Source organism: Cnephaeus nilssonii (assembly GCF_951640355.1).
Source record: "Cnephaeus nilssonii genome assembly, chromosome: 10".
In the NCBI taxonomy this organism is placed as follows: domain Eukaryota; kingdom Metazoa; phylum Chordata; class Mammalia; order Chiroptera; family Vespertilionidae; genus Cnephaeus; species Cnephaeus nilssonii.
The window spans coordinates 83,055,471-83,083,077 of record NC_137081.1 but is presented as its reverse complement, the minus strand read 5'-3'; the positions used below and the strand labels follow the sequence as shown (position 1 = coordinate 83,083,077).

The window sequence follows — 27,607 nt, the reverse complement described above, 5'->3', positions numbered from 1 at the left end:
TTAAATTAATCCTCAGTACTATATTCTATGAGTTAACACAAGAAAGAAAAAAAGACTCTTAACCAAGAATATAATTATGTATTTAATACACCTTGCTTTTAACAGCAATATTCAAAGTAAACACATAATAGACCTTATAACTTATTAAAGATTTATAGTGCTTACAAAGTTGATTCTAAAAATATACTTTTGTTCTAAATGAATAACATTATCTGGAAGATAGAATAATAAATTATAGTAGTATGTTAACTACCACTATAGTTAAGATTGTTTACATTTATTCAATATCAAATCCTCTTAGGATTTTAACACTTTCAGCCTTAAAATGTAAAAAGCATATTAAAGTTTGGCATACAAGATCTCAGTCTGACAGCAATGGTTTTATATCCAAAATTTTTTTTTTAAATTTCTAGTTAACATGTCAAAAGAGCATGGGCACATGCACATCCATATACATACACACATACATTCTCTCTCACTCAGTTCAGCACATACGTACATACACAAACACAGAGTAAGCAGAAGATTTCATTCACCCTTATTGTATCAGAAAACTGCCATCAATTTCAAAACTAAAAATTGAGGGAAAAGTTAACTAAAAATATATTCAAGCCATATTTAAATGATTCTAGTTGTGTTAAAAAATATGCACAAAATTGTTATCAAGATTTCTAACATGAATAATATGCCATCTCAATACATTCTTAAACAGGTTTGAACTATTCACTAATGGGCATATGAATAGATAGGAAATTATGTGCCCATCCATTCCCCAGATGGCATTCCTCTGACAATGACCCAGCACAAAGAAAGGATTTATTTTATACAGCCCAATAGATTATGGAACCCAAGAACGAACCCAATAGAATTAGAAACTTCATTAAATCTGTTTGGGATTTCTTAGGTGTTCCATGTGCAAAAGCAGCAGGATTCTATATTGCGAATGATAGTTAATATTACTCAACACTTTGTGGCATTGCAGAAGGTCATTTTGTATTTCTATAACATACATTTATTCTAGGTAAATTCCCCAATGGCCTTTACTTTTAATTACATATACTCTTAGATTTGGAGGAAAAACAATTTAATGCTGATAGCCTTTTCTGCTCATCACTTTTACCTCCAGTAAAATCTGCCAAAACAGAAAATTACTCTTTGGACTCTCTCCAGTAATGCAGGTTTGAAAAATGTTCTATGGAAGTTCATCTTCATTATATATTAAAACGTCCAAAGTTCTCCGAAACAACATTAAAATATAGGGTTGGGCAAAAGTAGGTTTATAGTTGTGAGTATGTGAAACAGTTTATTCTTTTATTATTATTTATTAATTATTGTATTATTTTCCATATGAACAACTGTAAAACTACTTTTGCCCCACTGTGTAGAAAGTAACTACACATTAGGGCACCCATAACTCAAACTGCTGTAATTAGAAAAATAAACAGGAACAACAGTAAGCGAAAGAGAATATACCAGTTTTCCATTTGTTTTTTGGCTTTCTTCTTGTTTTATTACACTAAGTTTATAATTGTTCAAAGCATTCTTATACTCTGCATGACAGTAAGAGAATATTTTGGCACATCAACATTGTGATACAATATATGGTATGTTTAAAAAATTAATTTAAAAATTTCATCTATTAATCAACATTTTTAATGTAGTGCATATATATCTTACAGTTATTTAAGTCAAATACACAAGGTTTGTAGCTGATTTACAGAGGAAGCAATCACAGATTGCAGGAATATATGTGTGTGTGTGTATATATATATATATAAATATACATATACATATATATATATATATATATATATATATAAAACAATCACAGTAAAAACTGCATCCTGGCAATTTTACAGTCCGTAGTTTCATTGGTATATCTATCATTTACATGCCCTTTTCATCTTGTTTTTCTATACAAAAAATATATTTTTGCCTTCTTCATTCCTGATGAGATTTTTCTGCGATCACTTTACATTCATACTGCAAAATTGAAAAGGTTAAAAGATTAACATGTAAAGGTTTATTTTGAAAAGCAATTTAAACTTAAAAGATCTAAAAATTAATTCTTTATTAATCTATGCACATTTTATTCCTCAAAGAATCTCAGAGTTAGACAACTATTAGGATTAAATGTGACAAATGTGATAGGGGGAAAACTTCACATTCTAAAAGTGGAGGGACAGGCAAAAGCAGAGGAAAGATGAGATTTTCGTATTACAAGCAAATAATGACAGTATATGATTCAGATGAGTCCTAGAATATGAAAGAAAGCAAAATAGGTTTCTTTGAGGGCTCAGTAAGGTGAATCAGCAAAGGAAAGGTCACAAACTTAAGGATAGAACTGACACTTTTGACTTTGAATTAAGGTAATATTTTTTTCAAATCACTTTACAATTTAAAGGAAAAAAACTATTACATTAGCAAAAACTTCTAGTCAAAACAATACTAGTGTTTTAAAAGTACAACTATAAAAATGTACACCCACAATTCAAAATAAAGGAAACGAATGCACTTAGAATAATTGGGTAGATTATCAAAAAGACAGCTTCGTAAACCACTCGATTCTCCTACTGATTAAAGTAGCAACCATTTGGTGAAACTGGTATGGCCTATGAATGTTACTCCCGGACACGTGCCACATATGACTGGGGTTATCAACAATGTCCCTTCCTTCTCAAGTAAAATGATCAAACATCTTGATTTGCTGAAGCTAATTCTAATTTATGTCATTGTAGCAATGTCGTTATTAATAAAACCTCCTTTCACTGTTAAAATTGTTCCTTTCTGAAGAGTAGAAACCTACAAACTAATTTACAAAAAGGATGGAAGATAAATCAGATCACCATAACACATTTTAGCTTTCCTATCCATGTTTGCTTCAACTTTTAATATACTTATGATTAAATTCTTCCAAATGATTTATTTCAATGGAATCGCAGAGAGAAATCAAAGAATGCTGTCTTCACAAATTACTTTCCCTTAAAGAAGGACTGTCATTTGGAGAAAACTTGTCTTACATCTCAATAACACAAAAGTGATTAAATAAGCATCACCTTACCATTGCCAGTTGTCGACCAATATTTCCCATTGTTATGCCTCCAGCAAAAAATATGCATGGTAACCAAGAGCGAACATAGAGAAAATCTGGAGAAGTATACCTAGAATAATAGAAATGTTTTTAATGGTACAATACTTATTTAAATAATTACAATAGAAATAAATTGCTCCTCAGATTAACGTGGCTAATCCAATTTTAAAATCTCAATCTGAATTCCGTTACCATTTATCTATTTTAGCAAACAAGCACCAAAAAGAACACTTACTGATAAACACCATTATAGACGAGCAGTTGAGTGACCAAGGTTGCCAAGAAAGCAATTCCTACTCCAAGGCCAAAACCAGTTCGAGATCTATCAAAAGTCCACCACAGTCCAATGGAGAGAGCAGCCAGTGTGAGAGACAACTGTATGTTGTTATCAAAGTCCACTTTCTGAGATCAGTGTTAAAGAGTCATCTTAAAACTTATAACCAAATAATATCATCTGTTCATTTTTCTAAAATCAGACATGCTACTATTAAAAAGGGAATTGCTTATTCTACAGTGCATTCAGTCTTTTAATACAATGTATGAGATTAGATGGGATTAAAATTATCTCTGGTATTTACTAAAGACACACAGAGGGCATGATATTTCAATAGATACTACCAACGTGTAATTCCTAAAAAAAAAAAAAACACTTTATATACATTCCCAATTATAAGATCGGACCCATTATATGAGAACTGCTTTCTTTGCTAAAAATGTTAACAGGAAGCCTCAGAACACAAGATTTACTACAGAAACACACTTTTAATAAAAAGAAAACCAATATTACTTCTCAAACAGGTTGAGAGTTAGTTGAGAATCATACAGGAACTCGAAAATAGAAGAGCTGACAGCTATTTAACAGGGTGCACATTCTCTATATGATTTACTGGCAGACACATTTTATAATAATGCAGTTCAGAAACAAGAGTACCAAGGACACAGTATCCCTTTCTATTATGTCAACTGTTCTAGTTTTAATTTGTTGAGGATAAAGCCTTGAAGTGAATATTATCTTGCAACCTGCCAAGCTATTTTGGTGCCTGAGACATGCTGGTATAGGACAGTTAGCACAAATGATATTTTATTTCCATCACCTACTTAAGCGTCAATTCACCAATGTACAGCCCTTTTCTATTCTAAAATCTCTGAGCAAAATGCAGCTTTACACATTCAATTTTCCCATTTCTTTGCTAGAGGATTACACTAAAGGAATGAATTTCAAGTATTATTAAAAGGACATTATCTATGTCCCAAAGGCCACATCTTGGCTCTATATCCAGCTCCCCATGGGAAGACTACATATCTTGTCAAACTGGCCATGCTGCAACTGGAGAGAAGAAAGCAGAAGTTCAAAAGATCGATCTGAAACCATCTCCTACTTCCTTTAACACCCTGCTATTTACCCCCTCCACACACCCTCACCCAACCAGCTGGTATCCTGAGCACAGTGTGCTTACTTCTCAGATGTTAGAGGCCTCTCCTTCGAGGTCACTCCCTGTTGAGGCTAGATTTATCAAGAAACCTCCAGGTTATGAGTATGCTTTCTGAAAAAGTTTTGCTTATTCTTTAGCGACTTAATACCTCAAACTCCATGAAGGAAGCTTGTGAGCTCTGATTTCTCTATGCAAAAACATTCTTGTAAAGAGTAGACTTTGACATTAACTGAGTTCTGTCTTGCTAAGTTAACTTCATTAAGAACCAAAGCAAAATAAGGAGGCTTCTATGGTAAACAGGTAAAACATCAACCTTAAAAACAGCACCATGTGATTTTTATGAAGTCAAATTAATTTAAGTCTATGCTATAAATATGTAAACACTTTATGTTTGGCTTAAAGGAGGTCCAGCTAAGACTGCCATGTTTAAGTATTTGATTGAGAGAGAAAGAAAATAAAGACCAAAGCGTTTAAATTAGATATATAAACATTTTTAAATTCTAGGAAAAGGCTATTTAAATTCCTCAACTTAAAAGTAGTTGAACTGTCTGAGATGAAAAGGTCTAGTCCACCATATAGAGAGCATTTACACACTTGTGGAGCTCCTGATAGGAGAATGAACATCCCCAGGTTGGAGTCAGGATCTCTGGGGCCTGGTCTCAGCTGTAGGACAGCCTTACAGTATGAAAGACTTGGCAAAGCACCTAACCTCGCTAGCTTTCATTTGTGTTATTTTAATAAAGAAAATGTGAAACTAGGCGATTTCTAAGTTTTCTTCTAGATACGACATTCCATGAGTCTATCTGTTTAAGCCCTCCTAATCATTAAGTTTGTTTGCTATAAAATCCTAAATATCAAAAATTTTCCCCAAACTAAAAATGTTGCGACATTTTTTAATACTAAAGGAAATGGAAAACCAACATAATAACAGCCACTGAGAGCCTTCCAAATCCACAGACCTCCAAAGGCCAGAACACTGGGAACAGAAAGGCAGATGCAATGTGTTTTTAGCATAGAGGACCTTGCTCTTTTCTTGGTTCCTCTTCCCAAGCTTCTCCAAAACACCTCAATACTTTCTGCAAACGGCATAGCAATCCAGCTGCCACATGACCCACCCTCTCTCTATAACCAACTAACAGCCCTGAGCCCAATGCAGTTACAAGAGGAAATGGTGGGCAGCGTGAGTCATACTTCCTGCTCTTCCCAATACCACAGGCTCCACCACAACCATTCTGTAAGCAACATCTTCTAGAAGAGGGAAGACTCAACTAGCATTTCCCAGATCCTCTTCTACAAAGGAAAGTTGGGGTAGGGAGAAGAAAGTAGGGAGGATGACAGAATGAAAGCCTTATGAGGGCAAAAACTTTTGCTCTGGGGGTAGACATTTTTCTCTGAGTGGTAGAAGGGAAGAAGGGAAATACTAGGTGTACCGGTTAACAATGCGGATTTTGTAATCAAAGAAAACACGATAATTTCAAAAGAATCATCAAAAGTGCTTTATTCAAAGTAATGTCCATCGCTAGCTACACATTTTCCCATCTTTCAGGTAATTTGTGGATACCATACCAATAAAACTTCTCTTGTTTTGAGGCATACCATTCAGAGACCCAATTTTCCACTTCTTCATAAGTTTTGAAGTTCTGCACAGAAAGTGCAGGTGCCATCTATCGGAACAAGTGGTAATCTGAAGGAGCAAGGTCTGGTGAATACGGCGGGTGGGTTAATACTTCCCAGGCAAGATCTTTTAACGTGTCTTTAACTGGTTTTGAAGTGTGTGATGGTGCGTTATCATGAAGCAAAATTACTTTGCCGTGTCTTCTGGAACATTCTTATGATCTTTTCACAATCAAAGCGTGGTTCAAATTGATTATCTGTTGTCGGTAGTGATCAGTATTAATGGTTTCACCTGGTTTTAGAAGCTCATAATACATCACACCTTCCTGATCCCACCAAATGCAGAGCATTGTCTTCTTTCCAAAGCAATTTGGCCTTGCAGTCGATGTTGATGGTTGACCTGGATCAACCCATGATTTTGTGCATTTGGGATTCTCAAAATAAATCCACTTTTCATCGCCAGTCACAATTCGATGCAAAAAAAGACTTTCTTTCATGCCGTTGAAGCAACATTTTACTGATGACTTTTCGGCTTTCCATTTGTCTTTCGTTCAGTTGATGTGACACCCATTTTCCTTCCTTTAAAATCTTTCCCATTGTTTGTAAATGATCGGAAATTGTTTGCTGAGCAATATTTAATCTTTCTGCAAGTTGTTTCTGAGTTTGACACGCAGCTTCATCCAATAATGCTTGTAATTGTTGGTCTTCAAACTTTTTCCTTGTCTTTCACATGGAAATCATCACTTTTAAAGCATTTAAACCAGCGTTCACAAGTATTTTGAGATGGAGCATGTTCACCATTAGCTTCCCGAAGTATACGATAACTTTTTCTTCAAAATAATGAATTAAAACTTCCCGCAAATACTCTTTTTTTGGCACGAAATTTGACATTTTTAAGCGTAAAAATATCTATGATGTTAACACCTTCAGCAAATTTGATATATGAAGTTTTGAAGCTTATTGTCAATACAACAAAATAGCATACATATCAAATCGTGTAAATATATATATATATATATATATATATATATATATATATATATATATATCAACATATGTGTAACTCCATCTATTGAAAAAAATCCGCATTAACCGGTACACCTAGTACAAGCTATTTGTCCTTCTAGCTAGGACACTATAAAAATAATCATTAATCACTAAATGAAATGTCAGAATTCTTAAATGATCAAACTGTAAAAATATGTCCCTGGCCTGGCTGAGTGGCTCAGTTATTGGAGTGTCATCCCATACACCAAAAGGTTGCAAGTTCAATTCCAGTTAGGTCACATACCTAAGTTGTGGGCTTGATCCCTGGTCCAGGCATGCATGGGAGGCAGCCAATCGATGTTTCTCTCTAACACTGAGGTTTCTCGCTCTCTCGCTCTCTCCTCTCCTCTCTCTTTAGATCAATAAACATATCCTCAGGTGAGGACTAAGAAAAGAATACACACACACACACACACCTCTTAGGGGAAAATAAGTTCTTTTGACCATGGTCTAAGCTGTATATTTCTATGATGCCACCTTTAAGAACATTTATGTGGTTTGCTGGTGTTGATCAAAACCAATAAATAACAAATGGTCTTTTTTTTAATTATAGGTTCTTGAAATTCAAAACAAAAAACCAGCACCTGAAGCCACCACAAGTCTTTACTGGCAAAACTTAAATGAAAAAAGAGGAAAGGAATCCTTTGAAAATTTACCTGTTTCAATCCTAGATTTACCAAAACTGTATGTAAGTAATTTAGTAACCTAACTTAAGAAAAACATGTAAATGTTTTAAACATGCAAATTTTCTAAGTTATATGGAAAGAATGGGATTTAAATGAAAGGCTAAATCCCACACATATAGATGCTACTGTGATGTGTTGACAATACGAAGCACATTCTTTTATGACTCAGTGGGCATATCACAATTTGACAACAATGAAGTTGCAAGGGGCCCTTAACCTTTGGTTTGTCGGGAGCTGCTTTGTTATTATGCATTTCATTACGGCAAAAAGGATACAGCGCTGGCATGATTTATACCAACAAAGACGGCTACGCACCGCATTACACTGGACCACTCTCTTTTAAATTTATGTGGTTCTCCTAGATGCCTGTCAATGCAGGGGTATAATAACCCAATCACCGCTGCAGGAAAAAAAGAGAAAAAATTATGTTATCTCCAATGTGATACTGGCGAAACTTAAGCTAAGAGTCACTAAAACCACCATAAGCATTTGAAAGATTCTTTAAAAAAGCTCTTCAAGTTACTTAATGTCAATTGCTGATATTTTAAACTTACCTCCCAAAAGAAAAATAAATGAGAGCACCACTGAAGCATTATAAATGATTGTAATATAATAGACACAACACTACTTCAGTCTATGATTCACAATTTAGCAGAATGGACTAGATTCATGCTACTTTTCTAATACTAATGTCTCTGAGACTTGAGAAGTATCAAATCATTTGGCAGCTAAGCAATGTTCTCTCTAAGCTATATTACCATGAAACATTCTATTAAATGCCACAAATCTACAGAGAAGGTAGGAAATAACCATGTACAACAAGCTCACCATACACACAATATTCTGATAGCTATGGCTGACCCGTTCCATAGATCACCTTTGCCCCTCTAGCTTCTTGTCTCAGTCTCCTGCATCTAGCCCTTGATCTGACACTCCCTTCCACCCTGGCCCTCTAATGAAACTCTAGGTCTTGTTGTCAAAGCAGAGTAACTCACAACAGAACTACATATAAGACTCATTCTGCACATAAAAATGGAGGAAACATGGTCTATAACAGTGGTCGGCAAACCGCGGCTCGCGAGCCACATGCAGCTCTTTGGCCCCTTGAGTGTGGCTCTTCCACAAAATACCATGGCCTGGGCGAATCTATTTTGAAGAAGTGGCATTAGAAGAAGTTTAAGTTTAAAAAATTTGGCTCTCAAAAGAAATTTCAATCGTTGTACTGTTGATATTTGGCTCTGTTGACTAATGAGTTTGCCGACCACTGGTCTATAAGAATTACATATTTTTGGTAAAACTTTAAATTCACTGATAAAATATATCATTTTAGTACACTTCTTTTGTAAAGACACCCTTGATTGCTAACTGTGTAATTAATTATTAATAAATATATGTAAAATGTCCAAAATTGAGTATCAAAATATTCTCACACAATTTTTAACTTACTTGTCAAACCTCAACTTTTTATTCACTTAGTTGAAGATTTGAAATGCTTAGTCATTTTTAAAAAAAGACTTTTTAATGAACCCAAGCTTTCTTTAACAAGTTATAAGGAAAATGTATTTCCACCGATTAAAGTTAGCAAAGCAAAACTGCTAGCTATTTCCTGTTAATCTTCCTAAAAACAGAATGCTTATGCTCACTAGGAAACAAAGACACAACTGTCACATCAGTTGAAAAGCATGTTTAAAATGTCTCATACTACCTTTGGCTTAGCATGAAACTGTTGTACCAAAATCTGTGTCCCTGAGGGTCAGAAGCTCTCCCTGGCCTGATTTTGGCTACCTATACCTCACAAAAGATGCATTTGATCATCAAGGAAAATGGAAATCAATTAGTATCAAAACTCACAGGCCAGCAGAGCAGTGGAGCAGTATGAAGAAGAGGCTGCAATAATGTATGCATTTTCTAACCCACAAAACACTTAAAGGTGCCCTTTTGAGTTAGACCTTTGCTGACTATAGATGGTTCATAGACCATCAACAGATTAGCAACAAACTTCAGTTAATGCAGAGGTGCAAAAACTGCTAGTAAATTTAAAAGTTTTATATTATAACAGGTCCTTGAATAATGTCACTTCATTCACTGTCATTTCACTGCAACATTATAGGAGCTTAAACTCTTGTTTACATCAATTAGCCTATGATAGACTGAGTTGTCTGTCATTTCAATTAAAGTTGCAGAACCTATGAGGACTTCAAATGAGAACTTACTGTATATTCCTATTTAAAAGGCTAGGCTCTAAAATCCTATAATATTTTCAAATTGACAGCATTTTCAAATTTTTACAAAATTAAAATGGCAACAAGTATGCCTAGGAGTTGAAATGTATCTAAATGAATATTATCTCTTTTTTTTTTCCTTAAGGGGTCATGAAACGAACAGCTCAGATGTCATTCCTCACTCTCATTCTTGCTCTTTCTCCTCCCTTTGCCTATTGCTAAGTAAAATCAACTAAGATCAGGTATTTCAAGTCAATTTTCCTCAGCAGCTGATGCCATAGGTAAAGAATTATCACACAGAGAAGACCGATGTGTGTGCAAAGATATAAATAAGTAAACAGACTATATTTTTATGCATGTGATGTCAGACTCACAAGTGAGAGAGAACTGAGGAGAGAGAGCAAAAACACAAAAGGAATTTAAACCACCATGCTGCCAACCTTGGGATCTGGCAGTAAAAATCAAATCCATTGAGTATGCATGGTTTTCCATTGCTCACTGCGAGGGAGAATTCAAGGAAGCTTGTCACTTCCCATTACATATCTTCTTTCTTTCCCTTTAAATAAAGGCATGGCAGAGTCTGATAGCAATGGCTACAGCACAGTGAACCTCCCTGTGTCAGAGCTCAGCAAAGGCAGTTCTGGTCTTCTTTCCCTCTTTCTCCACTTTCTTATTTCAACAAGAAAGATTATTTTATAAGTATGCCTGTGTAAAATCATAGGCAAACAAGTCCTGGTTAACCAGATGGTTCTCAGATGCAAAACCGTATTTCTTGGGATAGCGGCATACCTCATTGTATTGAACTTTGCTTTATTGAGCTTTGAAGATATTTTTTTCCAATTGAAGGTAAGACCCTCCACCAGCAAAAAGATTACAACTCACCTCAAGCAAAGATGTTTAGCATTTTTTAGCAATAAAGTATTTTTAATTAAGTTATCTATATTGTTATTTTAGATATAATGCTGTTACACACTTAATAGACTAATGTATAACATAAACATAACTTTTATATGGACTGGGAAACCCAAAAATTGATGTTACTTGCTTTATTGCAATATTTGCTTTATTTTGGTAATTTGGAACCAAACCTGCAAATCTCCAATGTATGTCTATATATTTATTTCCCAGTGACTAGATATAGCCTATCAAGACTATAAACAAAAAGAGTTTGTAAAACACCAATATTATCATCACTTTTACATGGTAATGTGTTTAATGCAGTGATACACTAAAAGGAATAGTTGAATCAAACATTTTTCAAAGAAAAGGGGCTAAAAAAAGAAAACCACTGAATGAGATATATTTTCATGGAAAATGATTATAGGATAGGCAGTGTTTTCATGCAACAAATAAGCTCCTACACTGTATCTGGTTCTTGGTATTTGCTGGGGATTTAAAAAGAAAAAAAAAAAAAGAGGAGAACCAAGATGGCAGTGTACATAAACACCTGCACTCTCCGCCTCCCACAACCACATCAAAATTACAACTAAAATACAGTACAACCATAGCACTCAGAACTGCCTGAAACATGGCTGAATGGAAGTCCTGCAACTAGAGAAGGGAAGAAAGCATATTGAGACTGGTAGGAGGGGCAGAGGCACGGACTAGATTGGTCCGACACCCATATGTGGAGTTTTTTAATTGGGAGGAATATCTCTAAGGACTCCCATGAGAAGCAGGGGGTCCTAGCCGCAAACCAGACCCCCATCCCAGGGTTCCAGAGCTGGGAAGAGAAGTCCCCATAACTTCGAGCTATAAAAACCAGTGGGGATTGTGGCTGAGTGACATGGAGGCTGCTGGAGTCACAGGTGTTCCTCTTAAAGGGCCCACACACAAACTTACATGGTCTCGCTTCCTCTGAGCTCCAGTGCCAGGTGGTGGCATTGGGGGAAATCCAAGGACATCCGGGGAAGAACTAGACTGCCTGGTATAGGGGGAGGAACTCAGGGATGGCTTTCTCCCAGACAGGGGTGCTTACAGGGGTCATCATTCCTGTGCTGGAACCTCCCCGTTGCAGAGCTGACTGGAAGCCATATCTGAGTTTCCATCAGTATGACCCACACTGTTCCCTCTGCCCTGGTGATTCCCTGAGATGCTGCCCCATCAAATTTGCAGCCCCACCCAAGCTGTTTGCAGCTGCTTTTCCATATGAATGGCCTGTCCTGGCTCAGGCTTCAGACTTTGCTAAAATATCTCAAACAAGCAGCAGCTGGAGTACAACATGTCCCAAACCAATCAATAAAAGGCCCAATACTTGGCTCCAGCACCAGCCTGCCTTGCTTCACAGCCGAGCCTCACCTGGGCACTTCCTAGCCCAATACAAGTAGCACCCATCTGTAGACCTCTCTGTAGCTCCTGATGGGTGGCCCCAGGTATTGGCTGGCTTTGCACCTCCCAGGAGGCCCCTAAGCCAGTGCAACCGGTGGACAGCTTCAGACCATACCAGATTACAACTCTACACATTCACAAGCAACACACTCAAGGGGCAGACTCAGTGAGCACCAAAGCCCTACTAGAGAAAGTCCTGCTCCACAGGGGTGTCTCCTGCACAGCCACTTGGCCTGAAGGTCAATTCCTCCCAGTAAGCCAACAGCAAACAAGGCTAAACTACAACAAGACTGCACACACAGCCCACACAGGGGTGCACCTAGAGTGCCCAGCTCAGGTGACTGGGGAGACTGAGCCACTGGGCCCTACAGGACACGTAATACACAAGGCCTCTCTACCAATTCCAGAAAACATAACAGCTCTACCTAATATATAGAAACAAATACAGGAAAGCAGCCAAAATGTGGAGACAAAGAAGCATGTTACAAATGAAAGAAATGGAAGCAAGTAAACTACTGAATACAGAGTTCAAAACAATGGTTACAAGGTTACTCAAGGATCTTAATGAGAGCTTCAAGGGACTTAATGAGAGCTTCAAGAGAATAATGAGAACATCAAGGGACTTAGTGAGACTTTCAAGGATCTTAGTGAGACTGTCAAAGACATGAAAAAGGACGAAACAGAAATGAAGCATACATTAACTGAAATAAAGAATTCTTTCATAGGGATTCAACAGTAGAAACAAGGGTTCTGAAAAGCAAATCAACAATTGGGAATATGAAGAAAAAAAACACCCAATCAGAAGAGCAAAAAAAAAAAAGAAAGAATCCAAAAATATGAAGATAGTGTAAGGAGCCTCTGGGACAACTTCGAGCTTAACAACATTCGCGTTATGGGGGTGCCAGAAGGAAAAGAGAGAGAGCAAGATATTGAAAACCTACTTGAAAAAAATAATGACTGAAAATTTCCTCTACCTGGTAAAAGAAATAAACTTACAAGTCCAGGAAGTGCAGAGAGTCCCAACAAGAGGAACCCAAAGAGTAACACCAACACACATCATAATTAAATTGCCGAAAGTTAAAGACAAAGAGAATCTTAAAAGCAGCAAGAGAAAAGCAGTTCATTACCTACAAGGAAGCGCCCATACAACTGTCAGCTGACTACTTACAGAAACTTTGCAAGTCAGAAGGGAGTGGCAAGAAATACTCAAAGTGATGAATAGCAAGGACCTACAACCAAGATTACTCTACCCAATAATGCTATCATTTAGAATTGAAGGTCGGATAAAGAGCTTCACAGACCAGAAAAACTAAAGGAGTTCATCACCATCAAACCAGTATTACATGAAATGATGAAGGGTATTCTTTAAGAAGAGGAAAAAGAAGAAATAGATTTAAAAAAATATGATCAATAAAATGGTAATAAATATATAACTATCAACAATTGAATCTAAAAATCAAAATAAATGAACAAGAAATCTAATGAACAAAATAAACTAATGAATAAGTAGAATTAGAGGCATGGAAACATGGAACAGACTGAGGAATCTCAGAGGGAAGGGGGGTGGGGGGCAAGAAGAAAGTAAGCAAAGATCTTATATGCATATATGCATTACCTATGGACACAGACAATAGGATGGTGAAGGCCTGGGACCGGGCAGGAACTGGCTGGAGGAGGGGCAATGGGGGGGGGGAGGGGGTAGAGGGGAAATCTGTAATACGCTCAACAATAAAGATTTAAATTAAAAAAAAAAAAGAAAAAGAAAAAAAGAGTAAGATATGACCACATTCCCAAAGTGACCAAAGCAACAATTAAATACAGTAATGTGTTTAGGGATAGCACTAATAGGGCCAGTGAGGTCTCAGTCTTCTCCTGGCATGTGCTGAGGGGAGGAGAGGTGTCAGGAAAGCTAGGGTGACAGGAAAGCTTCACAGAAGAGGTGATCCTTGAGGCAGGAGCATTTAGCAGGTAAATGGTGTGAAAAGAGCTTTCTAACCAAAGCATTTGGGAACAGAAAACACCAGTATCACCTGGAAACTGTAGGGGTTAGGCAGAAAGGGAGCTCAGCATCCAGAAAGGCTCTGAGGAAGGTAAAAGTAGACAAGGGCCATATCATAGAGACTTTATCCTGCAGATATGGGGAACCAGGAAAATAATGCCATCACACCTGTATCTTGGAGGGAGGCTGAAGGGTGATACAAAATTAGAGGCAGGAAAAGAAAAGACCTGAAAATGCCAAGCAGAGTGGTTGAGGGCTTCGCCCAAAAAAGAGACAGAGGAAAGATGTAAAACTTGGAAACTGGATGTGCGAGTTAAAAGAGAGAGGCAGACTTGTAGGGCTCTCCAGTAATTGGGTAACTGACTGCATGGCTAAAGGGGAAAGATTTATTTTTTTCTTTTTAAATTAGACATTAGTTTCATAAGTATGAACACAATCTGGTAACTTGTGATTTTTGAGTCAACTTCTCTACTTACTTTACCCACATAATTATAGTTGTCTTTTTTCTATTTATTATTCAGAAAGATTCCTTTATGGTCCTCAATAATGTTGAAGAATTTTCTAACTCCAATTCTAATGCCCTGCACATAAAGAAGTTAATCAACTCCAAACACTAATCATTATTAAGCTAAAAACAGAGAAGCAATTTACCAGAGTTCTCTACTAGTTGGCCCTCCAGAGGCACTAGTAGCAAATTCTCAGCCCTATGTGTTATACAGAAAGGTAGAAATAACCAGGGACCCTTCTGTTTACATGTAAAGAATGGGGGTTGCAGAGACCCTCAGTCTGTGAATACTAGTTGGACAGGAAAATCAAAGGACAATAATCAAGTTTTTTTTATTTAAGATGGTGAGAGCTTAGAGAGCTTTGAAAATGCATACCAACACATACACAAAATACATGCATGCTACGTACACACGCAGAGTCATACACATGATATTTCTTACATCATTTATTTTTTCGTAATATTTTCCCTAAAATTGGGGGCAGGAGGAGGCAGCAATTACACAAGAATTCATTTTCCATTTTTGGCAACTTCTCCAAATCTGATATCTTACCCAACAAAACCAGTAGCAGAGGTGACTGAAATCTAGATTTCCTAATGCCTCTACTTTCTTTTGCCTGGGTGCCTCATAGAATGCACTGTTTTCAGAAGAAACAATTAAGCAAGAAATGCAAATCCCCAAATGAAAGGGTGTGATGTTGAGTTTGTAAGTGTGAGAAACCTACTGGCTGGGAAAAGGAAGGAAAGCATGGACAAAGTGAATGAAATGTAGTATTAACATTTAGAAATTTCCTTTGTGGCAGAAGTGCCCCCATCACCCTGTTCTCCATAACAGAGGTACAATAAAACCTTAGTTAAGTCCTGCCCAAGTCCAGAAGGTGCAACACACGCCAGTGCATTCCACTCCAGCTTCGCACTTAGGAGGCTGGAGGCTTTGAAAAAGGCACCCTGAGTAGAGGAGGCCTGGGACATTTGACCTAGCTGCACCAGTCACTGGCTCTGGAACCCTGGGTCCCTTAATATCCTCTTATCATTCAGCTTCCTCATCCCCCCAAAATAGGCACAATGCTCCCAAAGTTGGCCTGCAGGTCCTTGGGGTGGAAGCATGTGTCTGGCACATTAGTAGACATTCAGTAACTATTTCCTTCCTCTGACTTTCCACTTGTCTATTCCTAAAAGACATGTTCTTCCAAGTCACCAAAAGCTTCTATTGGTGGCCACAGAGCAGTCACATGATAGTAGAAAATAACCAAGAACTAGTAAAATTTGTTAGGAACACTTTTTCTCTTTTCAGAATTTTTACATGATACAACAGAGAATGATGAAATATAATTTATACTGTCTTCTCTTTGTTTGGACTATTTACCTATTCTCTCAGAGAATAATAATAACCCTGTGGAAACTAAGAACCATCACCTTTATAACTTCTCTTTTGATGTGAATGCTATAATAGTGAGACGTCAATAAATAAAGCACACTGAAGCCTCACCATGACAACACACTTCCACTCATGTGATGGAATTATGTAATTGTCTAGTTAGTTTCACCAGGACATTCAAAATGCCTTACACCTAACTTCTTACCCTTCAACCTCCAGTTTTGGATGTAAGTCAAGAAGTATCTATATTACACTGTAAAGTATTCATGTATATTAAGTATGTGACACCAAGCAGACATTCAAAAAAAGCAATTTTCTCCCTCATCAGAATTCCCTTCTACTACACAATTATGTCTTCTATGACCTTATTATATAAAATACTAGAGGCCCGTTGCACGAAATTCGTGCACGGAGGGGGGCTGTCCCTCAGCCCAGCCTGTACCCTCTCCAATATGGGACCCCTCGAGGGATGTCCGACTGCCCGTTTAGGCCCGATCCCGGTGGGCAGTCGGATCCCTAAACGGGCAGTCGGACATCCCTCTCACAATCCAGGACTGCTGGCTCCCAACTGCTTGCCTGCCTGCCTTCCTGATTGCCCCTAACCGCTTCTGCCTGCCAGCCTGATCACCCCCTAACCACTGCTACCAGCCTGTTTGCCCCCAACTTCCCTCCTCTGCCGGCCTGGTCACCCCTAACTGCCCTCTCCTGCAGGGTTGATCACCTCCAACTGCCCTCCCTTGCAGGCCGGGTGCCTCCCAACTGCCCTCTCCTGCTGGCCATCTTGTGGTGGCCATCTTGTGTCCACATGGGGGCAGGATCTTTGACCACATGGGGGCAGCTATATTGAGTGTTGGAGTGATGATCAATCTGCATATTACTCTTTTATTAGATAGGATAGAGGCCTGGTACAGGGGTGGGGGCCAGCTGGTTTGCCCTGAAGGGCGTCCCGGATCAGGTGGGGGTTCCCTTGGGGCATGGGGCGGCCTGAGCGAGGGGCCTGTGGTGGTTTGCAGGCCGGCCAAGCCCCCTGGCAACCCAAGGGGAGGCCCTGGTATCTGGAATTTATTTTCCTTCTACAATTGAAACTTTGTAGCCTGGAGCGGAGCCAAGCCTGGGGCTCCCTCTGAGGCCGGCAGCCATTTGTGTTGGGGTTATAATTGAAACTTTGTTGTCTTAAGCAGGTGGGCCCGGCCAGGGTGTGCGGAAAGCTTTGCTTCCCCTGTTGCTAGCGGCAACCCTGGCCTGCTCTCTCAAGCTCCATTCTGCCGCCATTTGTTTGAATTTGTTTACCTTCTATAATTGAAACTTTGTAGCTTGAGTGGAGGCTTAGGCCTGGCAATGGCAGGCGGAAAGCTTGGCTTCCTCTGTTACCTAGGAAACCTTGCTCTCTGTGGCTGTAGCCATCTTGGTTTGGGTTAATTTGCATGCTCACTCTGATTGGATGGTGGGCGTGGCTTGTGGGTGTGTCAGAGGTATGGTCAATTTGCATATTTGTCTATTATTAGATAGGATTATTAATCTATTAGAATTAGTCATTAAAAAAAGCTAAACAGCTACTCATTATGACAGATCAGCGTCATCACTAAGGCTTCTGAAATGCTCCACTTTATCCATTATACACTGTCCACCAAACAAAACATACAACATGAAGCTTTTAACTCGAACAAAATTATCCTGTCAGGTTTTTATCTACTTCAAAATGAAAACCATAACAAACCCTTCAAACCACGCCTTCAAACCAAACAGTGGTGATCATCATCAAAATAACCTAAAGTAAGACTTACGTGAGATGGGTTGAAGATAGAGGAAAAATTAAGAGGTTGAAAGCCTCATCCTGAAGGGAATCAGGTTTTTAGGATTACATTTTTGAAAGACGTAGGACAGATAGAAATCAGACACAAAAGAGTATATGCTCTATGATTCCTTTTGCATTACATTTTATAACAGGCAAAAATAACCTAGTCATGGAAAGATCAGTGGAAGCCTGAGGCTGGGGGTGGGAAGTACACTGCAAGAGGGCACAAGAGAATTTGTGGGGAAAGGCAATGTTCTATAACAATTGTGGTGGTAGTTACATGAATGCATGCATTTGTCTAAACTCACCAAATTGTTCATTTAAAATAGGTACATTTATTATATTTAATCTAGAGGCCCGGCGCACAAAATTCGTGCACGGGTACTGTCCCTAGGCCTGGCCTATGATCAGAGCCATCTTCTCCAGCTGCCCACAGCCAGCCCTGCCCCCCGCCGCCACCCACCCCTGGTTCCCCATTCCCTATAGGGTGATCGGTGCCTGACAACCAGGGGAAGGGACCGAGAGGTTGGCTGTTCCCACTTGCTCGCCAGCCCCGCCCCTGCCGCAGGTGGCCATCAGGTGATCGGAGACTGCCAGCTGGGGAAAGAGGCCAAGGCCTCATAGTGACCAGTCCAGCGGTCATTCTGGTCGTTCTGCCATTAGGGTCAATTTGCATATTACCCTTTTATTATATAGGATTACACCTCAATAAAGTTGAATTTTTAAAAAATATGAATCCAGCCCTGACAAAATCCACACTCATTCATCCCATTTTCTTCCTAAGCATTACAGAAATAACCTGCACATACCTGAAGCTGTGCCACAGCACGGTGGCACCCACCATGCTGAAGAAAAGATGCTTGCAATCACATCAGGTGGGAAAAGCGTCACATTTCTCTGAATCTGAAGTAAATTTAACACTAATGCCAGAAATACTCCAATAAAAAATAGCACTACTCCTCGAATCATCAAATTTACACTCCAGCTCGTTACAGATGAGATGTAAGGACCATGCTTTTTGGGCCCAGGTGACTCTGTCTCTCCTTCTGCCATGGTTTCATAAGTTCAGTAGGCCAGCAGGAAAAAAAAAAAAAAAGGCTTCCCAGCTGAAACGACTTGTCTGTGAATCAAAGCAGATTGGCGTTTCAACAGAACCGCATCTTGCCTGAAATAGGACCTACCAGAAATCCTGCAAGAGACAAAAAAAAAAATAAATTATTATGGGTCTAATAAATAATTACGTAATTGTCCTGATTTCAACAGTAATTAATGTAAAAGGACAAACAATGAAATAACAATCTTATATATTTATTTAAATTAGTTACTTACTGAATAAAAAAAGTTTTAAAAGACATTTTTATATGAATTATGTAATTTTTAAAAAGTATAATACTTAACACTTAACTAGGATAGAATATGTAACCTAAGAGACTTAAAATTAAAATAATAGTAAGGACAGCTTGCTCCACATCAGAGAAAAGGTTATATGGGATACTTCCATTAGAATCTGGAAGATCAAATCTATTTCTCCTACCTAAATATTTATACTTTACAGAAAACACACTAATTTATACTTTATAGAAAATGAACACATTCTGACTGAAAATCTTGAACTATTCACAATAAAATGTGACCTGTTCATGAGGACAACCTTCAGTGGGGAACAAAATGACATGTCTTAAAGTTTAATGCTTATATATTTGAATTTCTGCACAAAAGTGTCTTAACAAAAGCAGACCACCACTCAGTCACCTACATATACACCAAGCACAGAAACTAGACCTGACCCTTCCCTCCAGAGCCACAGCTGTCCCACCCCTGCCTGGACCCAATCCACCTTTCTTGCAAGCATGGGAGCTTTGGTGAGAAAGCTGGAGTAGGAAGCAGAAGAAAGGAAACGAAGAAAATGAAGAATGACCTAGATCCTAACGAAGAAGCTAGATTCTAATGAGTATTATCCACATAGATCCTGACTCCTAAAAGCTAGATCTTTGCTAGTACAATCAGTAAGTATTTGTTCACTCTAACCAAAGTTATCTTTCCTTTGTATTTAAGACAACACTTGAGGCTTTCTATGAGCTGCTCTAAGCACCTGACTTATGGTCATCGTATAACTCTCACAATAACCTAAAAGGTAAGTGCAATTATTATATCCATTTTACAGGTGAGGCAAAAAAGAGGTTAAGTGACTTAACCAAGTTTATACCTCTAACAAGAGGGTGAACTGGGATTCAAATCCATGCCGTCTGGCTCCAAAACCCTCATCCTAACCATGGTGCTCAGCTTCCCAAAGTGTTGCATATTCTTCTGTGTTTTCTATGAATATAACTATATTTTTTAAATGGGAAAATACTATACAATTTTTATAACTTACTTTTATCCCATCCAACAATAACATATCCTGGGCACGATCAGAAGTCAGCACATAAATGATGTTTCCTTTGAGTCTCAAAGCAGTTTATTTAAAAGGTTAGGATGACACATAAGTAGCTACCTTATAATAATATGTATAACTGCTTTATGGATTATAAACTTTTTATATAGGTCTTATTCACTACCAAGTCTCCAGTGTGTCTATATACCCAGAAAGGTGCCTGCCTAGCCCACAGTGGGAGCTCTACATATTCATATTTGTTTAATGAAATTGGGTTAACTCTTTTTGCTTATTTATTTGTTTATCCTCACCTGAGGATATTTTTTTCCATTGATTTTTGGAGACAGTGGAAGGGAGGGGGAGAGACAGAGAGAGAGAAACATCAATGTGAGAGAGACACAACGACTGGTTGCCTCCCGCATGTGCCCCGACTGCGGACAGGGATTGGGCATACAACCAAGGTACGTATCCTTGACCGGAACCGAACCCGCAACCCTTTAGTCTGTGGGCCGATGCTCTAACCACTGAGATAAGCCACTTAGGGCTGGATTAACTCTTTTTGAATCAAACTACACTGGGTTAAACAGGCCTTTTGAAAGGCAACTGAACACATAATCATAATTTAAACTATATTTCCTCTGAGTTTCCAAGTTCCAATTTACCTTACAAATGAGCTTTGGAATAAAACTCATGTGTAAATTGAGGGGAAGGATACTCACTTTAGAAATAATCAGCATGAAAATGAGAATATTCGTAAGTACCAGCAACTTTCACAGCTTACCAGTGTCATGTGATAAACACAGACAACAGACTTTGTTTATTGAGCCTCTGCCACACCCAAAGCCTGTGCCCAACACTCAAGGGGTGAATTCTGTCCTCAAGCTAGTCCTCACAAACCTACTTAGTCTACAGCATAACTAAGTTCTACAGCTTAGAGGACTAGAGAAAACAGTACATGTTACAGCTGATTCATGGGAAAATAGACTCTAAACGCCAGTTGAAATTGCCCAGAAACATTCCCTCCTGACCTGGTCTTGCAGACTAGTCCTTGCAGTAGTATGCAGCATGTCTGCATGTCATGTGTTCTAGTCACTTAGCAAGGTGTTCAGTAGCTACAGAATTCTTCTTCATCTTCTTCTTCATCATCATCATCATCATGACTACTGATATAGCACCCATTTATGGAGGGCCTACTCCATGACAGCATAGAGTAACTCTAATCTTCAAAATAATCCTAAAGGTAGGTGTTATCATCCTCATTTTACAAATGAAGATATTAAGTCAAAGAGATTTAGCAACTTGCTTATGGTCACCTGACATACAATATTAGAAATGGAATTTTTCCTTACATCTGATTGATTCCAAAACACCTTCTCTTTCCTCTAAACCTGAGTCCCATTCTAGCCTAACTCCTCAGGCTTCTCTTTTGGCATCTGGATCTATAGAAGAGGATGACTGAAAAGATGGGTATGAGGCAGGATAGTAAGAAGCTAGGAAAATTCCTAGCCAAGTGGAATGGGGAAACTGAGACAGATGGCTGATTCAAACCAGCCTCATCCAGCACCCTAACCCACCTGTGTCCTCCTCCCTGGCACGACCACTCACTTAAGGATTAAGCCCTCAGCGTAATGAAATTCTGACCAGTCTCAATAATCTTAGCAGCAAAGCCTTGGGTCTGCTGACCACGTAGACAGAGTTTTGGTCAAACTAGAGATAATACCTAGGCCTCAGTTGTGTTTCAGCTACAGGCCCAGAAAAGCAGCAAAACCAGATGAAGCAACGCCATGACTAACATTTGGACCAGATGCAATGACTAATGAACCCCTACCCTAGCACTGACCCTAGAGACCAGGATCCTGAAAGGACACAACTGGAAAGCTAATAAATATTCTACTGAGATCCTCCCCTGAAACTCCCCTAAAATGCCCACCTTTAGAAAACAGACAGAAACCCTTAAGACAAAGGACCCAGTATGCTCTCTCTTTGGAGCATGCCTGAGCCTGCCCCCTCCTTTTTCCCTCAGGTATGCACCTTTGCTTTCTTCCTCCTAAGCGCCAAGGCCTTTCTTTTGCCTCTAGAAGTTGTTTCCTGATCCACACAACCCAGCTAGCTCACTTCTTCTACCTCTGTGACTTTCTAAATGAACTTCCTATGCTAGAGCTCCTGGCTCTGAATTCTTTCTTTGCCAAACTCAAGCTGCTGCTAACAGGTAAATATTAGAAAACAATCTCAACTATAATATATTCTCAAGGTACCAATGCCAACGTAAGTGGAAGACTATATAATAACACAAATAGAGTTTTGGTCAAAACTCACCATGAGAATAAGTGTACAAACACCTTGAAATTTTATTTAAATGTACTAGATTGAAGAGTAAAACAAATGTTTTAAAGGAAAAAAATCATATTGCCAACTTAACATACTGCACTAGACCAGTGGTCGGCAAACTCATTAGTCAACAGAGCCAAATATCAACAGTATAACGATTGAAATTTATTTTGAGAGCCAAATTTTTTAAACTTCTTCTAACGCCACTTCTTCAAAATAGACTCGCCCAGGCCGTGGTATTTTGTGTAAGAGCCACACTCAAGGGGCCAAAGAACTGCATGTGGCTCGCGAGCCGCAGTTTGTCGACCACGGCACTAGACCAACAGCTGACTCTTCACTTCATAAACTTCCAGTAGACACAGCAAACCCCCACTTTTGCTGTTAAAACAGCTACTAGAGGACAAAGAATATTCAGTGGACTCTTGAACAATGGGGGGATAGGGGTGCTGATGCCCTTGCAGTTGAAAATCTGTAACTTCTGCCCCTGCCCTGAAAACTTAACTAAATTGGCTCTCAGTATCTTGGAGGGACTGGTTCCAGGACTGCCCACAGATATCAAAAGCCACAGATGTTCAAGCTCCTTATACAAAACTAGAGGCCCAGTGCACAAAATTCATGCATGGGGGTAGGGGGGTTCCCTCAGCCCGGCCTGCACCCTCTCGCAATCTGGGACCCCTCGGGGGATGTCTGACTGCCAGTTTAGGACCAATCCCACAGGGATCTCTGCGGGATCGATCCTAAACTGGAAGGTGGACATCCCTCTCACAATCCAAGACTGCTGGCTCCTAACCACTCGCCTGTCTGATCGCCCCTAACCACTCTGCCTGCCTGCCTCATCGCCCCTAACCACTCTGCCTGCCTGCCTCATTGCCCCTAACCACTCTGCCTGCCTGCCTGATCGCACCTAACCACTCACCTGCCTGCCTGATCGCCCCTAACCATCTCTGCCTCGGCCCCCACTGCCACAGCTTCATCCAGAAGGACATCCAGAATGATGTCCGGAAGGTGGTTCGGCTGTCCGGTCTAATTAGCATATTAAGCTTTTATTATTATAGATGGCATAGAACAATGCATAGTTGGTCCCCACATATGTGGATTCCCAACCATGGATTGGAAATTCACGGAAGGCTGAATTCGTGGATACAAAAGCAGAAGTACCAAGGGCCAACTGTATTTATTGGGGGTTGGAGGGAATTCCGCATATAAGTGGGCCCATGTTGTTCAAGGTTGAACTGTACATACATTTTTAACTGCTCTAGTAAGTCATTTGTTTATGTTCGTGATTTTTTTTCCAAAAGGGAATGACTGGCAAAGGATATTGCATGTACAATAAATAATGTTTTTAAGAGAGCAAAATAACTAGTTTTAAAACTTATTTCAGTTGTGGTAGGCCCCATCTCACAGTCACTCACCAGGGGTTGTCAGAGCTTAGGCATTTGGGACTGGACAATTCCTTGCTGTGTGGACCTGCCCTAAGCATTGCAAAACACTTCCCTGGCTCATGCCCACTAAATGGCACTACATGCTCTCTCCCCAACTTGAGACAATTAAAAATGTCCCTACACATTTCCATATGCCCCCAGAGAGGCAATGCTCTCCGCTGAGAGCCACTGATTGCTGGAGACTCCTTCCTCATTCTATTTCAAGGCTGCCTGAGACTTTCTAAACTGTTTAGCTTACTCTACCACAGCTGATTATTCAACCTTTCCTGGTAGTGCTGGTTTATAGCTTCCTATTTCACCCCAAAAGTTCTCTTTATAAATAACATGACATTTGTTTGATGTTTATTTGAATGAGTTTTTAAGCTAATTTTTACAAGTCCAAAAATCTAATTCCGTGACTACATAATAATACAATAGTGCGTATTTACTATAGGCAAAAATAAAAGTTAAAGTGCTTGAGAATCACAGTATCCTAGAATTTAAAAAATGGCAGGGAAATTGGAGATCATCTCTTTCAAGGGATATGTGAGCCTAATGCAAAAAATAAAAAAGGTGTGCATATGTGTATTTTCCGGGAAGAGAGTTCCACAGTTTACATCAAGTACTCAAAATGTCCACGAACCAAAAAAAGTTAAGAGGCAGTGATCTAGCTGTTCTCTCATTTTACTGGAGAAGCAAATGACACCTAGTGTGGGCAAGTGAAGTGACAAGATCAAGACTGTTCCCCTGGATCCTGCTACCATAAACATGTAAAGTGAACTCCTGGAAATGGCCAGACTCTTCAAAGACATAAGAAATTCCACTAGACCGTTCATTCCCTACTGTGGAACACTTAAAATTACTAAAAAGGCATGTTGTTTATAATATTAACCACACACTAGGGGAATGGGTTGTTTTAAAGTGAAAGCTCATGTAATAAGTATCCCCTAATTTGTTTGTTTTAAAGTTTGGTTTTCTGATTATGTGTTGAAATTATTTTCTTAAAACAAAGAGTACCTATACCTTTAAATATTACTCTTACATTAATGATAAATTTGATTCTCCAAAATTAAAAAATAATCTATATTTGAAAAATTTAGATCACTCAAGAAATAATTTGCTGACCAGGCAAAAAGTCTCTGGTATAAAGGTACCCTTTAGAGAATAATAACTCAACAGATCCTCAACAATAATAACCTTCGTAAATAGGCAAGGTAATCTCCATTTTATAAAATAAAATAGGCTAAGTAACTTTCTGAGATCATAAAATTATTCTGGTTAATACCAAAATAAGCTTTTTATTTCAACAACTCACAAAGAAAAAACTTCCACAGGACATGAAAAATTCTACCTTGAACAACACAATGCAAATAGTTTGGATAGATAAGTAACAAATCATCAAAACTGAAAAGACATATGACTACCTGTTAGTGGATTAATATTACTTCTAGATGAATAAAAGAGGGTTAGAAGTGATCCTGGGCTTTGTGAACGAAAATCAAAGTTGGTATTTGCCACTGAAACAGTTCCAGGCAATAGGCAACGGAAATCACACACACACACAAAATCTCCTAGTGACCTTAAGAGCCATTTGCATTCTCACAATTACAACCACCCCTGAAACCAAACAAGGTCCTTCATCTTCCAATCACACAGCATGTTTGCTGCCTCAGATTGACCTGTCCCTTCAGGTGCTTAGGTCACATAGGCTACTAAATAATAAACTGAATTACTACCTCACATCTTTTTTATTCGTCTGCTCTCTTACTTAGAATGGCATTCTCAACATAGAATAAGCATTAACATTAGGAAAAACACACTTAAATCAATGAAAAAGTTTAACTCTCCTTAAATATAAGCACACACATGTGAGTCATAAGCTAAAGTCTTCCAGGAAGAAAACCATTTGCCTTGAAGACACTGAAACTCACCTTTCCACTCAACATTAAAACCCAAACACAGAAACTATTAAGCAAGCAGCATTCACATCCCATTACTGCTTTTAAATGTCAAATCTCAGTCTCTAAAAAGGTCTGCGAATAATGTTCTAGTAACAATAAAAACAACTTGTCTTTAAACTACTGAATTACCTTTTATCCTTTCCTTTTCAGCCCACCATATGGAAAAGCAACAGTTGTCAGTTTAAAAAGAATCAACCTGTTCCCCAAAGGTACACGATTCACAGCTTGGTCACTTTATATCAGGTATCTACTGGGAACCCTAACAAAACACTCTACACAACGTAATGTCCAGAGAAAGAATGAAGGTGGAAAATAGAAAGAATAATGGCTAATTTTTATTTCTGTGGGAACCCTATTAGCGGCCGCATTCTCTTCACTCATTTTCACAAAGTGGCTTGCTCTCAAGGCCAAACCCAAAAGTTGGAGAACACAGACTAGCCACTGCTTGGCTGCCTTCATTCCTCCTGCACCCAGGACTGGGGCGTCTCTTCCGAGCAATCCTCAGCCGCCCTGCAATACTGATCCTGGCCAGCCACAGCTGCCAAGTCCATCCATTCCTTTCTAAAGCATTTCTTCATCAAGCCTACAACATAAGTAAGCTCGTCAAGGTATATTTTCCTAGACTATCTGGCTAAGACCATACTTCAGTAACTTTTTTTCCAACACTAACTGGACATGGGTCCTGGTCACTTTTTTAGCACCACTTCCCTGCCTCCCCCCCCCCCCCCCCCCCCCCCCGTCATCCACACTGCTTTCCTTTTCCGGATTGCTAATCCCCATTGACCAACTCTTAAATCCCATGGTGATAGTTACCACCAACGACTTCTAGGTCTTGACAAGAGTTCTCTGGCATACCCACACACCATCTCCAAAGGTTTCCAATTCCAATCCAAATGCCAAAGTCCCACTCCTCAATCCAAATCAACACAGCTTTTGGTGAATTCTAAACTTACTGCAATATCCACCTTGTGGGACCCACCACCCTCCCACGCCTGGGTCTCCCTGGTTACAAGCCTCCCAAAGCCTGACAGCTCTATGCTGGACAGCTCGCCGACCTCCACCCCCATCAGATCTCCAGGGTCGTCCATCCCGCCGTCCTCCAGCCTCCTTTCCTCTCGAACACTCTCCCAATGTCAGGAGAGCCTCGGCCTCTCATAAGACCTCTCCCCGACCCCGCCGTCCCCTTCCGGACCTCGCCGACCCTTCTTCAGGTGAGCGGAACCCCTCGCCCTTCAGGCCCCATCCGCAGTCCTGGCTCCCGCACTTGCCAGCTGGGTTCCTAGGATGCAAAATCACCAGCACTTCCTCTTCCCGAAGGCCACCCACTTCCTCAGACCACTTTCCTCAGCACCGAGGCACTGGCGCTTCGCGGGGGGACCCCAACTCACCCCCGCCTCCGCCATCTTCTGGGACGGCCCCGCCCCC

The 27,607-nt window shown here is 39.4% G+C and overlaps 1 protein-coding gene across 2 annotated transcripts; it reads right to left on the bottom strand.

The window, feature by feature from the left end:
* Nucleotides 1–27,607, bottom strand: INSIG2 (insulin induced gene 2). Of its 2 annotated transcripts, none has more exons than XM_079781924.1 (6): nt 27,571–27,607; nt 18,908–19,287; nt 8,147–8,271; nt 3,327–3,493; nt 3,062–3,161; nt 1–1,983 (listed from the first exon to the last, which is right to left on the bottom strand). In XM_079781924.1, exons 2-6 carry the CDS (start codon nt 19,149–19,151, stop codon nt 1,942–1,944), a joined length of 678 nt encoding a protein of 225 aa, XP_079638050.1. In that variant the 5' UTR covers nt 19,152–19,287; nt 27,571–27,607; the 3' UTR covers nt 1–1,941. The 2 variants fall into 2 exon arrangements, with proteins under 2 accessions (XP_079638050.1, XP_079638051.1); XM_079781925.1 differs by lacking the exon at nt 27,571–27,607 and adding an exon at nt 27,375–27,450.

Coding starts and splice junctions, on each gene's coding strand:
- INSIG2 (XM_079781924.1), bottom strand. CDS start 19,151: ATGGCAGAAGGAGAGACAGAGTCACCTGGGCCCAAAAAGCATGGTCCT. Junction 8,272..18,907: donor GTGCTGTGGCACAGCTTCAG/GTATGTGCAGGT, acceptor TTTTTCCTGCAG/CGGTGATTGGGTTATTATAC. Junction 3,494..8,146: donor GTATAAATCATGCCAGCGCT/GTATCCTTTTTG, acceptor CACTGATCTCAG/AAAGTGGACTTTGATAACAA.